The 12253-nt window shown below is 37.2% G+C and overlaps 1 protein-coding gene across 1 annotated transcript; it reads left to right on the top strand.

Annotated features, from left to right (window-relative positions):
- Positions 1-286: 286 nt before the first annotated feature.
- Positions 287-12144, top strand: LOC122396935 (endothelin-converting enzyme homolog). Its single transcript, XM_043395726.1, has 19 exons — positions 287-332; positions 644-769; positions 1192-1352; positions 5355-5516; positions 5618-5701; positions 5875-6086; positions 7342-7536; positions 7598-7711; positions 7964-8105; positions 8267-8384; positions 8615-8705; positions 8766-8942; positions 9025-9125; positions 9197-9255; positions 9331-9382; positions 9472-9539; positions 9652-9797; positions 9904-10065; positions 10241-12144. Exons 2-19 carry the CDS (start codon positions 750-752, stop codon positions 10418-10420), a joined length of 2244 nt encoding a protein of 747 aa, XP_043251661.1. The 5' UTR covers positions 287-332; positions 644-749; the 3' UTR covers positions 10421-12144.
- The last annotated feature ends 109 nt before the right edge of the window (positions 12145-12253 follow it).

Genomic DNA, 12253 nt, shown 5'->3' with positions numbered 1-12253 from the left:
AATAGACTAACGTTTGTAGAAAATACGATTTTATTCTCCAGTTGCTTCCTCGCTCTCTAACAATAAACATTGCATTTGTAAGAAATAGCAATCCTTCGCGTGCTAATAACGATCCTGTACGCGCTGCGAGGGAAGCGATTTTCTGCGTTTGCTAACTTTATCGATTTCAGAGTCAACGTGCATGACCGTAGAGTGCGCTACAAAGTCGATACTTCAGATTACGCTACTGAAACTTCTATAAAATGCTAGGCATAAACCTCGTCTGCGGTGACACATTCTGCAATTACACGCTTGATCTTTACCTCGTCCGTGACCAAGTGATTCAGATTCAGGTAAAAGAGAAACTAACGACGTTCTCGAGGACGGTAATCTTTCCGCGTTATTAATTATTTACGTTTCCGCGAATGTAATGTTAAACACCTTGCGCCGATTTCTTATTAGTACGAAAACAATCTGATATTCTCTGGACGATGAATACACAATCCAGTAATAAAGTTCCGCGAACGATAAATCGGCTTTGCGTGTCGCGCGCGTCACAATCGCGAAATCAATTGCTTTTCACGTGTTGCTCGACACTTGATTCAACAAAACATTGTTCATAAATTAATCTTGCATAACCATCGGCCCCGATCATTTCAAAAAGAGCGTGCGAGACGCGTCCGTTGAAGGAAGATGGCTGCTTCGTGACTTTTGGATAGCTCTTTGCCTCGACTGGTACATCAGTCCAGGACTACGCTCCTTCGGCAAGCATGCAGCTCCTGTGGCTAATGTAAGTGATCGAGAGCGATCGATGATCAATCAACTGCATCTCACAGTGACACGCGAACCGACATTATCTCCTCGTTATCGATAAATCATCGTCGATGATCGTTCGGCTGTAACTTGCTTCGGGATCGGGTAAAAACTCTGCTCGACACGGATCGATCGTCGATTCCTTGGATCAAAGTGCAACACGTTACTCGCGACATTGTTCGTTCGAGACTCTCTATACAAATCCATTATGTAATTCATTGAGGCGATACGACGGTGTATTGTTTCAGGAACGGTGTAACGTAATTTGCACGTTAATCGTAGCGAAACAAAGGAGCCGACGCGTATTTTTTTAAACTCTGTCTACTCCACTTCGCCCGCTCGAGGCGCGCGAGGAAATCGCGAATCGTTCAAACGGTGTTCTTTTTATTGTTATTGCAGCTGTCGTTTGACAGCCGTGACAGCGATACCGACGTCGTTGTCGGTCGCAAGAATTTGGAGGATACCGAGCACGATGAACGACACGGATTCGCGTCCGGAGAACGACTACCACGAGGATCGGGAACAGAGAATTTGCGAAACGACGCACTGTAACCAGATCGGTACGTTTACGTCGTTCACGTAACATTTACATAAGTTGCAATTATTGCGGATCGCATTAGCGAACAGAGATTTCGTTTTCTTCAAATTTCACAAAGGCAACGTTCGCGCTTGGTTCTTACCGACGAGCAATTCCCATAAGAAAATCTGTAAGATCCAAGCATGGAAGGTGTTCTGTATATTCAATTTTCAAATTATTATCTAAACGTTCATTTACAAAATTCATTTCACGCGCATCGTTAATATCAAAATTTTTGTAACTGTAGTCTTCGTTTAACACTAGAACTACCGACAATTATAGTCGTGTTTATTTGTACCAAAGAAATTGAAACGATAATGCAATGGAAATAAGTGTTTATACAGGGTGTTCGGCCACCTCTAGCAAAAATTTTAATGAGCGATAGTAGAGGCCAAAATAAGACAAAAATCAAGAATACCAATTTGTTGATGGAAGCTTCGTTAAAAAGTTATTAACGTTTAAAGTGCCGCCCTTACTGAATTTTTTTCTCGAAAATGCGCAAGATTTCGGGGGTATGTCTATTCACCAAAAATGACTGTAATTGAACCCTACAACCGAAAATAATTTTTCCACAACGATTTGCAATTTTTTAATTTTCTAGAATAATTTCACACCTTCTCTATTTTTTTTCTCGAAAGTGGGCAGGATTTCGTGGGTATGTCTAATGACAAAAACTGATTGTAATTGACCCCCGCAACCGAAAATAATTTTTCCACAACGATTTGCAATTTTTATTCTCCGTTGAAAAATTTAGGCACCTAATTGGATTTTCAGTAAGGAATTTTTTTCTCGAAAGTGCGTACAATTTCGGAGGTATGTGTAATGATAAAAAATGATTGTAATTGACCCCCGCAACCGAAAATAATTTTTTTAGAACGATTTGAAAAATTTTTTTTCGCCGAAAAATTTCAGCACCTACTCGATTTTTTTTCTCGAAAGTAGATAGGATTTCGGAGGTATGTGTACTCACCAAAAATGATTGTAGTTGACCCCCGCAACCGAAAATAATTATTCCAGAACGATTTGAAATTTTTGAATTTAATTGTTAATAACTTTTTAACGAAGCTTCCATCAACAAATTAGTATTCTTGATTTTCGTCTTATTTTGGCCTCTACTATCGCTCATTAAAATTTTTGCTAGAGGTGGCCGAACACCCTGTATATTCTCTTATAGAAAATTACGATTTTTCAAAAATTCTGTCGAGTAAATTTTTTACAAGTTTTATTAGAAATGGGTCATTTTGACTGGTTTGATAGTTCTAGTGTTAATAAAACGGGTAAAATTATTGTACTATGTTCCAGTTTTAACACATGGGTGACACGATTTTTTATCAAAGAGTTAAAAAAATTAATTCTCAAGCTTAAATGTCAAAGAAAATAAAGGTAGGGTCCTTGAATTTTAACGAGTCTGTGAAAATAAATTCAATAACAAATAATGGGTATGCTAGTTTCCAGTTATCTATAAACAAAATTTAATTTCTTTTTCAATTTGAGGAGTTTGTAAATAATAAAAAAATTATATTATTGAGGTATTAAATATACATTGTGAGTAGTTGGAAAATAAAATTCTAAAACTTGTGACATTGTGTTGAAATATTAGAAGTTATATTTTTTTTTATATTCTTCTGTTACGTTCAAGTATTGATTTAACAACGGTAATTGGGTCCACGATTCCTTCAAAGGACTAATTTTTGATCGTGTAACAACTTGAACTACCTTTTGAAAAAAGTACAGAACGTTGGCGCTTTTTCCACCGAAGAGATCATTTTTAAATTAATGGAGGACAAGATTCATCGCACCTGTTGCGCGCACAGTTTTACGAGAGTAAATTAAAATCGGGTCGTCTCGGGAGAAAGTAATAACGAAAATATAATACATAATTCGCGATACTTTCACGTGTTACAAAATAATCAGGAGATTCTTTTGTGTCGTGAAACGATTGCGTTGATTGATATCCTTGCTAATTATTTTTTAATGTTACGAGTGAAAGTTTCGATAAGAGAATAAAACCTTCGAATGGTGGAACATACAGATTATTCATCACTTTTCTAAATTAAATGATCGTTCTGTATTTCAAACGTTAATGGTTTACATTATACAGGGTGTTCTGGCACACCTGGGAAAAATTTTAATGGGAGATTCTAGAGGCCAAAATAAGACGAAAATCAAGAATACTAATTTGTTGATGGAGGCTTCGTTAAAAAGTTATTAACGTTTAAAGTTCCGCCCGTGCTGAATTTTTTTCTAGAAAGTGGGTAGGATTTCGGGGGTAGGTATATTCACCAAAAATTATTGTAATTGACCCCCGCAACCGAAAATATTTTTTAAAGAACGATATGAAATTTTTTAATTTTGTCGAAAAATTTCACACCTTTTCGAATTTTTTACTCGCAAATGGTTAGGAATACAGAAGTATGTCTATTAACCAAAAATGATTGTAATTGACCCCTGTAATTAAATATAATTTTTTTTAGTATGATTTGAAATTTTTAATTTCGTCCGAAAATTTCAGAACATACTTGAATTTTTTTCTCGAAAATGGGTAGGATTTCGAGGGTATGTCTATTGACCAAATATGATTGTAATTGACCCCTGCAATCAAAAATAATTTTTCCAGAACAATTTGAAATATTTTTTTCGCCGAAAAATTTCAATATCTACTCGAATTTTTTTCTGGAAAGTGCATAAGATTTTGAGGGTATGTCTATTGACCAAAAATGATTGTATTTGATCCCCGCAACTGATAATAATTTTTCCAAAACGATTGGAAATTTTTTTTTTTCGCCGAATTTTAGCAGCATTTCTTGTTGATTTTTATTAAAACTTAGTTTTTCATTTTTATTAATTTTGTTTGACGCAGTACGGAAATTTTGTCTAATACTTTTTTGTAGGTACCTATGAGCTCTACTTCAGAAAAAAATTTCATTGAAATACATTCACTATTGTAGGAGTAATGGCCGTTTGAAAATTGGACCATTTTTATGGGGTTTTTCTCACTTTACGGGGTTAAGGAACAACTTTTCGTATATTTTTGGAATATCTACGTATTCTACACCGAAATACGCGTTGTTTGCATTCTGAAACTTTAAAATCCCCCAATCCGTTCAGAAGTTATGACATTTTAAAGATACGCATGAAATTTCGGGGAACCATTTCAGGCCTCAGATTATATTTTCGGTAACGAATTTTTTTCTCGAAAGTGGATAGGATTTCGGGGGTATGTCTATTAACCAAAAATTATTGTATTTGATCCCCGCAACTGAAAATTATTTTTCCAGAACGAATTGAAATTTTTTAATTTAATTTTTTAATAACTTCTTAACGAAACTTCAGTCAAGAAATTTATATTCTTGGTTTTCGTCTTATTTTGGCTTCTGGAATCTTCCATTAAAATTTTTCCCAGGGTTGGTCAAGCACCCTGTATAAGATTGTTTACACGGATACTGTATCAAGCACGCTAAGAAAATGCAATAAAATCGGAAAGTTTTTTTCCCGCGTAATATTGAATCGGGCACGTAGCATAGCGAAAACGCGTTGCACACATAAAACGTTATAACATTGGACAATCATCGCGCATTACGCTGTGATGTTTCTTGAAATTGAACGTCATTTCCGCTGGAAAATGTCAACGCACGGATGTGAAGGAACTGGTAATATCTGAACGACTGTTACGTGCCAGTAAATTATGAATGGCGCAATAAATCAAAGCCAATAATTATGATTACTCTCATCGAAACCTACAATCAGCGTATGAGTCGCCAAAAAATTCTGATTCTTTCCTCGTCGCGTACCACCAATTATTATGTCTTAGAAATGAACAAGGTTGCGGGTGCTTTAGGTTTAAGAAACTTTGAATTAATCCTTATATTTTAAGAATCATATTTTAAGTAACTTTTAATTAATCCCCATCATTTGAATATCTCATTGCAAGATTCGAGTGTCCAAGTCTCGTGAATGAAATTTAATTAATTCGCGCGTGTCCCAGCTAAGAAGATTCTGGAAAGCATGGACACTTCTGCCGATCCTTGTACAGATTTCTACCAATACGTTTGTGGATCATGGGGGACGCACAATCCTATACCGGACAACGAGCTCGAATGGTCCGAAGATTACATCGTCATGCAAAAGACGTACAAGCGCATCAGAGGCAAGTAAACATAGTTGTTCGAGATTGATCGATGTTCTACTGTTCCATCAGGATTCCACGCATTGAATATATTAATTTCTCTTTGAATCTTCTTTCATTAGATGTCCTCGAGCAACGCGATAAGCCCACGGACATTCCGCCCGTTAAATTGGCTAGGGAATTTTATCGTTCCTGCATGAACGAAGGTAGGAAGGCCAGATTTATGCGCATAAATACATTTATAAATATTAAATTATCTCTAACGGTACTGTTTATAATTATTCGAACGCGAGTTATTTCTTTTGCAATTTTACGTTTCAAAGAGCTCGATATTAAAACTGCATGTTAGTTTGATTATTATTCCACAATGCCCCGGCAGATGCGATCGAGAAAAGGGGGATCAAACCGATTCAAGAGATCCTGGACGCGACCGGTGGTTGGCCTATGGCGATGCCAGTGAGAACTTGGGAGTCTAACAAAGTAGCTTGGCAGAAAATTGACAAGCATTATATGAAAATACTCGGCTTCAGTAGCCTTTTCGGCATTCATTGCGAAGTCGACCCGAACAATACGAAGAAATACGTACTCGCGGTAAGCAGCGTGCACGACGAAAAATGTTTCGTTCGAACTACAAATTCCGAGCGCTTAAATCGATCGTTCCTAAATTGAGCGTAGACTAGAAAGCATTAAAATAAAATCAAGACTTTGAGAACTCGGGAATCCTACCCTTAGAAACACAGTTGTCTGATTAAAAACAAATTCCAAGCGCCTAAATCGATCGTTTCTAAATTGTCCGTAGACTAGAAAGCATTAAAATAAAATCAAGACTTTGAGAACTCGGGAATCCTACCCTTAGAAACACAGTTGTCTGATTAAAAACAAATTCCAAGCGCCTAAATCGATCGTTTCCAAATTGACCGTAGACTGGAAAGCATTAAAATAAAATCAAGGCTTTGAGAACTCGGGAATCCTATCCTTAGAAACACAGTTGTCTGATTAAAAACAAATTCCAAGCGCCTAAATCGATCGTTTCCAAATTGACCGTAGACTAGAAAGCATTAAAATAAAATCAAGACTTTGAGAACTCGGGAATCCTACCCTTAGAAACACAGTTGTCTGATTAAAAACAAATTCCAAGCGCCAAAATCGATCGTTTCCAAATTGACCGTAGACTGGAAAGCTTAAAAATAAAATCAAGACTTTGAGAACTCGGGAATCCTACCCTTAGAAACACAGTTGTCTGACTAAAAACAAATTTCAAGCGCCTAAATCGATCGTTTCTAAATTGACCGTAGACTAGAAAGCATTAAAATAAAATCAAGACTTTGAGAACTCGGGAATCCTATCCTTAGAAACACAGTTGTCTGATTAAAAACAAATTCCAAGCGCCTAAATCGATCGTTTCCAAATTGACCGTAGACTGGAAAACATTAAAATAAAATCAAGGCTTTGAGAACTCGGGAATCCTACTCTTAGAAACACAGTTGTCTGACTAAAAACAAATTTCAAGCGCCTAAATCGATCGTTTCTAAATTGACCGTAGACTAGAAAGCATTAAAATAAAATCAAGACTTTGAGAACTCTGGAATCCTACCCTCAGAAACACAGTTGTCTGATTAAAAACAAATTCCAAGCGCCTAAATCGATCGTTTCCAAATTGACCGTAGACTGGAAAACATTAAAATAAAATCAAGGCTTTGAGAACTCGGGAATCCTACCCTTAGAAACACAGTTGTCTGATTAAAGTAGCTGGGATTTTTGCTTCGAATTTAACATTTTTACGACCAGTTTTCGAGAGAATTATTAATTTCCACGATATTTATCGCAAGATTTTTTGTCGCTGCAGATAGATCAAGATACCGATTATATTCTAGCGAGTAAGAAAGGTAAAAATGCATACGCCAACGAAAAGGACATGTACGCGCTCGGATTATTCCGCATAGCGGCAGCTTTCGCGAGAGAGAAGGGGTATCATTTGCAGAAGCGTCAATTGATCAGCGACATGGCAAAAATGGAGGCATTCGAGATCGAGCTCTTTCAGGTAACGATATTCTTTTTCGATTAACTTGCGATCAAAATAAATAAAAGTTCCCGTTTCGCAGATACTCGAGACGAATAAGGATCTAAGCTTCTACAAGGACAACTACAAGAGAATGACGATCGAGGAACTGCAGAAATGGTACAACGATTCCGGCGTTACCGCCTCCACGGCAAAAGTAACATAATTGTTTCGTCATCGTCGTCCTTTGCCTCTCGACCAAACGCAATGTTTTCTGTATAGAAAACTCGACATTGCGTTTAGTTGAGAGGCAACGGGAAAATATGTCAGTAATTTTTTATTGGAATATATTATTCCACTTCTTTGTCAGAACAATTATGATAATGTGAAATCGACCACTGCCGCGCAATTAACGTGACAATAATGATAAACGACGCGATAGACTCGGTTTCTGACGTATGCTTTGCAGATGAACTTCCTGGATGTGATACAACACGCGTTCAGGTTGGGTAATATCAGCGCGAACGCGTCCGATCCGATCGTGGTGTACAACCCGGAATTTCTACACGATCTGGCGGGATTGCTTGGAAACACTTCGCGACGCGTGCTTGGTAATGCTGTAATTACACGAACCGCGCGAACAATGGCAATTCACGATTGGCATCCGTTGTTTTTCTGTTACGGTTACGGTTACGTGACCAACTGAAATTTCATCCGGACGTCCAACCTCGCGGATACTCGCCCTTAGTCGAATAATCGTTTCTCTTTGCAGTGAATTATATCCAATGGAACATCGTTCGCAACTTCTTGGAATACACCACCAAAGAGATGAGAAACATCATGTTCAATATGTCCTTTTCGTCGTACAACGTGTCCCACCATATGCCACGGTATTGCTTCCAAACAAATAAAAATAACTTATTTTAACGATCTTTGATCCCTTAACATCGGCGTTGCTACAAAATCAATCTTTCATGCGTATCATTGTTTCATGAAATCAGTCGCGAACACATTCCTTGGAATATAATTGGAATATAATTTCCGCGCGAGATTTGTGATTGTTCGTATTATCCAATTCAACGGAAAAAGGAAATTACCGTAATTTTAAATTCGTTTCCAGATGGCAATTTTGCGTGCTCAACATGGAAATGGAGGACGCGGTCTCTTACATGTTTGTCAAAAAGTACATCACGAACGACGTTATCGACAAGGTAAGATTCTCGTTGTTTTAAAAAAATGGTGCGTTCACTTTTTATTCGATCTGTTTCAAGACAAAGCAAATGGCTGAAAGAGTACAAGGGGCATTGAGACGACACTTAATGCAGGCCCGTTGGTTATCGAAAGATGTGAAAGAATCTCTGGTGAAAAAGTTGGACGACGTCGTAACTCAGATTGGATACCCTGACTGGTACAATGACGATAAAGCTATGATTCGACGTTACGAAGGGGTAGTAAATCAAATCAAATTAAAGTTAAAAATTCTCGGCTAACATCTCATTTGAATTTACACGTTTCGTAAACTTTTCACAGCTAGAAATTGGTTCGGACTATATGACAAATATCTTGAACTGTTTAAAACAAGATATAATATGGTCCCTCAAAATATTTGTAGCACCTGTTGAGAGAACCCAGTGAGTCTTAAATGACTATAACGAAACAAAAAGTAACAAATTTAATAATAATCGTTGGTGTTTCTCTTTAGATGGACAGACTATCCCATAACAGTTAACGCGTTTAACGATCGAGAAGTTAACGTGATACGTGAGTAATTCGATAAATGATATGTTAAATATTAACAGATATAGTTTCCATTTTGATTTAATTCGATATGTTTAGTGATACCAGCGGCTGAACTGCAAGATCCATATTTCACGCCGCTTTTGCCAGAGTAAGCATCATCAAACAAATCATTACGATTCATTGAATACACTTTACACACTCACAGCTGAATTTATCGACCAATGTATATTTTATCAGCGCAGTTAATTATGGGGCCACTGGTTTTATAATTGGACACGAATTATCTCATAGCTTCGACGACGACGGTACAGTTACTTTCATGTACTAAATTAAAAAAACTTAACATTTGTGCACCATTTGCTTAGTCTTGAAACAAAGTGAATTCATAACCCGATAATAAATTACCGATTTATTTAGGAATACTGTACGATGCCGAGGGCTACAAATCCGAGTGGATTCCTCAGGAAGTGTTGGACGAATACGAAAATCGAACAACATGCTATATAAATCAGTATGACGATTACACCCTTGACGTCTTGGACGAGAACGGAACGTATATTCAGGTAATTTCTTTCAGTGATATCTAGAATTATCTGAAGCTTAAAAGATTTCTCGTTCGAGCATGGAACGTTGAACTGCTTGATATTAACAAAATTTAATTGCACTCAGCTGGATGGCAATTTAACCAAGACCGAAAACTTGGCAGACTCGGTTGGCATACAAGTGGCTTTCGCAGCTTACCAAATATTAGCGAAAGAGAAACCTCAGACGAAGCTACCCGGATTGGAGAACGTTACTAACGACGAGTTATTTTTCTTGGCGTTCGCAAATGTAAGTCACGTCGAGAAATTGTTCAATTTGTAAACGGTAGATATTTCTAAACGTTCAATGTTTATATTCGATGCTTCTAAACTGAACTCGCGGAAGTTGCCTCTGCACGACGAATGCTAATCAGACGTCTCAACAAATCGCATCCCCGATTAATTACCATAATTGAATTCCTCAGTCCTGGTGTTCGTCGATCAGACCGGAGTACGAGACGGACGAGGCTAACATCGAGGGACATAGTCCTGCTAAATATCGTGTCATAGGTCCCCTTTCTAACATGGTTGAGTTCTCTCAAACCTTCAAATGTCCAGAAAACAGCTCCATGAATCCGCAGGATAAATGCACCTTGTGGAATTAGCCGCGTACCGTGAATAAATCTGTTACTTAAGTTTGTATAAATTTTTCACCGACAAAGAATAGATTAATATCGAGAATAAAAATGTAAATAAAACGTTTGATACGTTACTGTACAAATAAATTTCTCTGAGAGCTACGTCGACGTAAGTTATTTAATCAGTTGCGTTTTGTTATTTTGTTATTGAAACGACACGTCGATGTACATATTCTGACAGCGCTTTATTCAATGTCATACGGGAGGAAATCAAGTATTTTTAAAACAAAATACTCATACAAAACGTATAAAACCGTGGATTTGTACATCGATCTAGCACGTAGACAATCGTATGATGTAACGTAACCGTTAAGTACACAATACATGTATGTATAAACATCGACGCCTATCAACATAAAATAAAACTTCACGCTTTCATCAGAGATCATATTCCCTCCACGCTTTCTCTACATTTACGATTTTCGTGCGACTATAATCGGCGCGGCTCTCGATACGGTTTTTTTTCTTCTACGTTTAACGATAAAACTCTATGTAGCATGGCTAGTATCACAATTCTGACATTCTGTCTCTCGAAACGAAGTACAATGCAGAGTCAAACGTGTGCGTAAAAAAATTGAAACGCTTGCTCCTAAAACCTAACTCTCTTAAATCTAACCGTACATGCTAACCGAAAGGTCGATTCTATACAAAAACTTAAACTTAAGCTGGAACGATCCTATGTACAACAGAATTAAAATTAAGAGAAGCGAGTGATAAACAATAATAAAGAAAAAAAACAATTATTTGTCGCGGTAGTTTAACCTTATCAACTCGAATACATTCTTTCTACACGATCTACTATAAATTACAAGACACGCTGAACGTATCGTCGATAATACACGAACATAATCAATAGCTGCACGACGAAGGTCTTCAATGATACATGTCTACATCTAAATTAACTTTGTACAAAGCAGGGCGCGGGGTCTCCTTATTATATTCGTTCGTCAAATCAATCGCACGTTCGTTTAACAAAGCTCTACTATAATTAACAAATAAAATTTGCTACCATTCATAACAACCGGATCGATCTAAATCTGTGTAACATTACCGAAAGAAGCGAAGCAACAACGCTCGCGAATAAAATTCTACTCGCAACGTTCAATAACGTTTTTTTCTCTCCGCGCGATCGTTCTCATCTGTAACAACAAACTCTACGAGCGTTAAACAAAGTATACTGGGTGGATGAAATATAACCGACCGAAGAGTCGGGCCCCCAGGATCGACTTTGTATACATTCTAAACACTGGGTGTAATCTAAGAATTAATGGTTATTAGTGTCTCTCTCTGCACGCCACTCGAGTATAGTCGTTGGAACAAATATAGCGATTTGCTCAAGGGGGTGGTCTGGTCTAGCGAGCGGATTCAAACATCCTTTATATATAAATTATAAAAAAAAAAAGTATTAAATTCCAAATTTCGTACACTTATGCTTCGAGTACTTGTATACACCTTTCAAGCATTAATGATTGCACATTCTCGAGTTATACCCTACATATTGCGTTAAAGGACATAAAATAAAGTTGTTCCATAGCGTGACCTAAAATTTACAAAGTCAAAATTGCAGAATAATAATTCTTCCTAAGAAAGAAACTCGATTTTTGATATTTTGAGGAATTTACATCTCGATTATGCAACGACTATAAAACTTTTCGATATACTATCCTATCTTACACGATACGACTGATGGACTTTATGTGTCAGTCGATTAATTACATCTCGAGATACCGTGTCTAACATACTGTTTCGAGAAAAATGGCTTCAAAGAACTCTCAAGAGGTTCTCCCATTCCTGTTCGTG

Source organism: Colletes gigas, unplaced genomic scaffold (genome assembly GCF_013123115.1).
Source record: "Colletes gigas isolate AHSC1104 unplaced genomic scaffold, ASM1312311v1 Colletes_gigas_Sc00001, whole genome shotgun sequence".
In the NCBI taxonomy this organism is placed as follows: Eukaryota; Metazoa; Arthropoda; class Insecta; order Hymenoptera; family Colletidae; genus Colletes; species Colletes gigas.
This window is presented reverse-complemented; position numbering and strand designations above follow the sequence as displayed.

What these genes read in the sequence shown, in the direction of transcription:
- LOC122396935 (XM_043395726.1), top strand. Translation starts at nt 750, where the DNA reads ATGCAGCTCCTGTGGCTAAT. An exon ending in ATGCAGCTCCTGTGGCTAAT is followed by an intron (nt 770 to 1,191) that starts GTAAGTGATCGA and finishes TTGTTATTGCAG; the next exon opens with CTGTCGTTTGACAGCCGTGA. An exon ending in GCACCTGTTGAGAGAACCCA is followed by an intron (nt 9,126 to 9,196) that starts GTGAGTCTTAAA and finishes GTTTCTCTTTAG; the next exon opens with ATGGACAGACTATCCCATAA.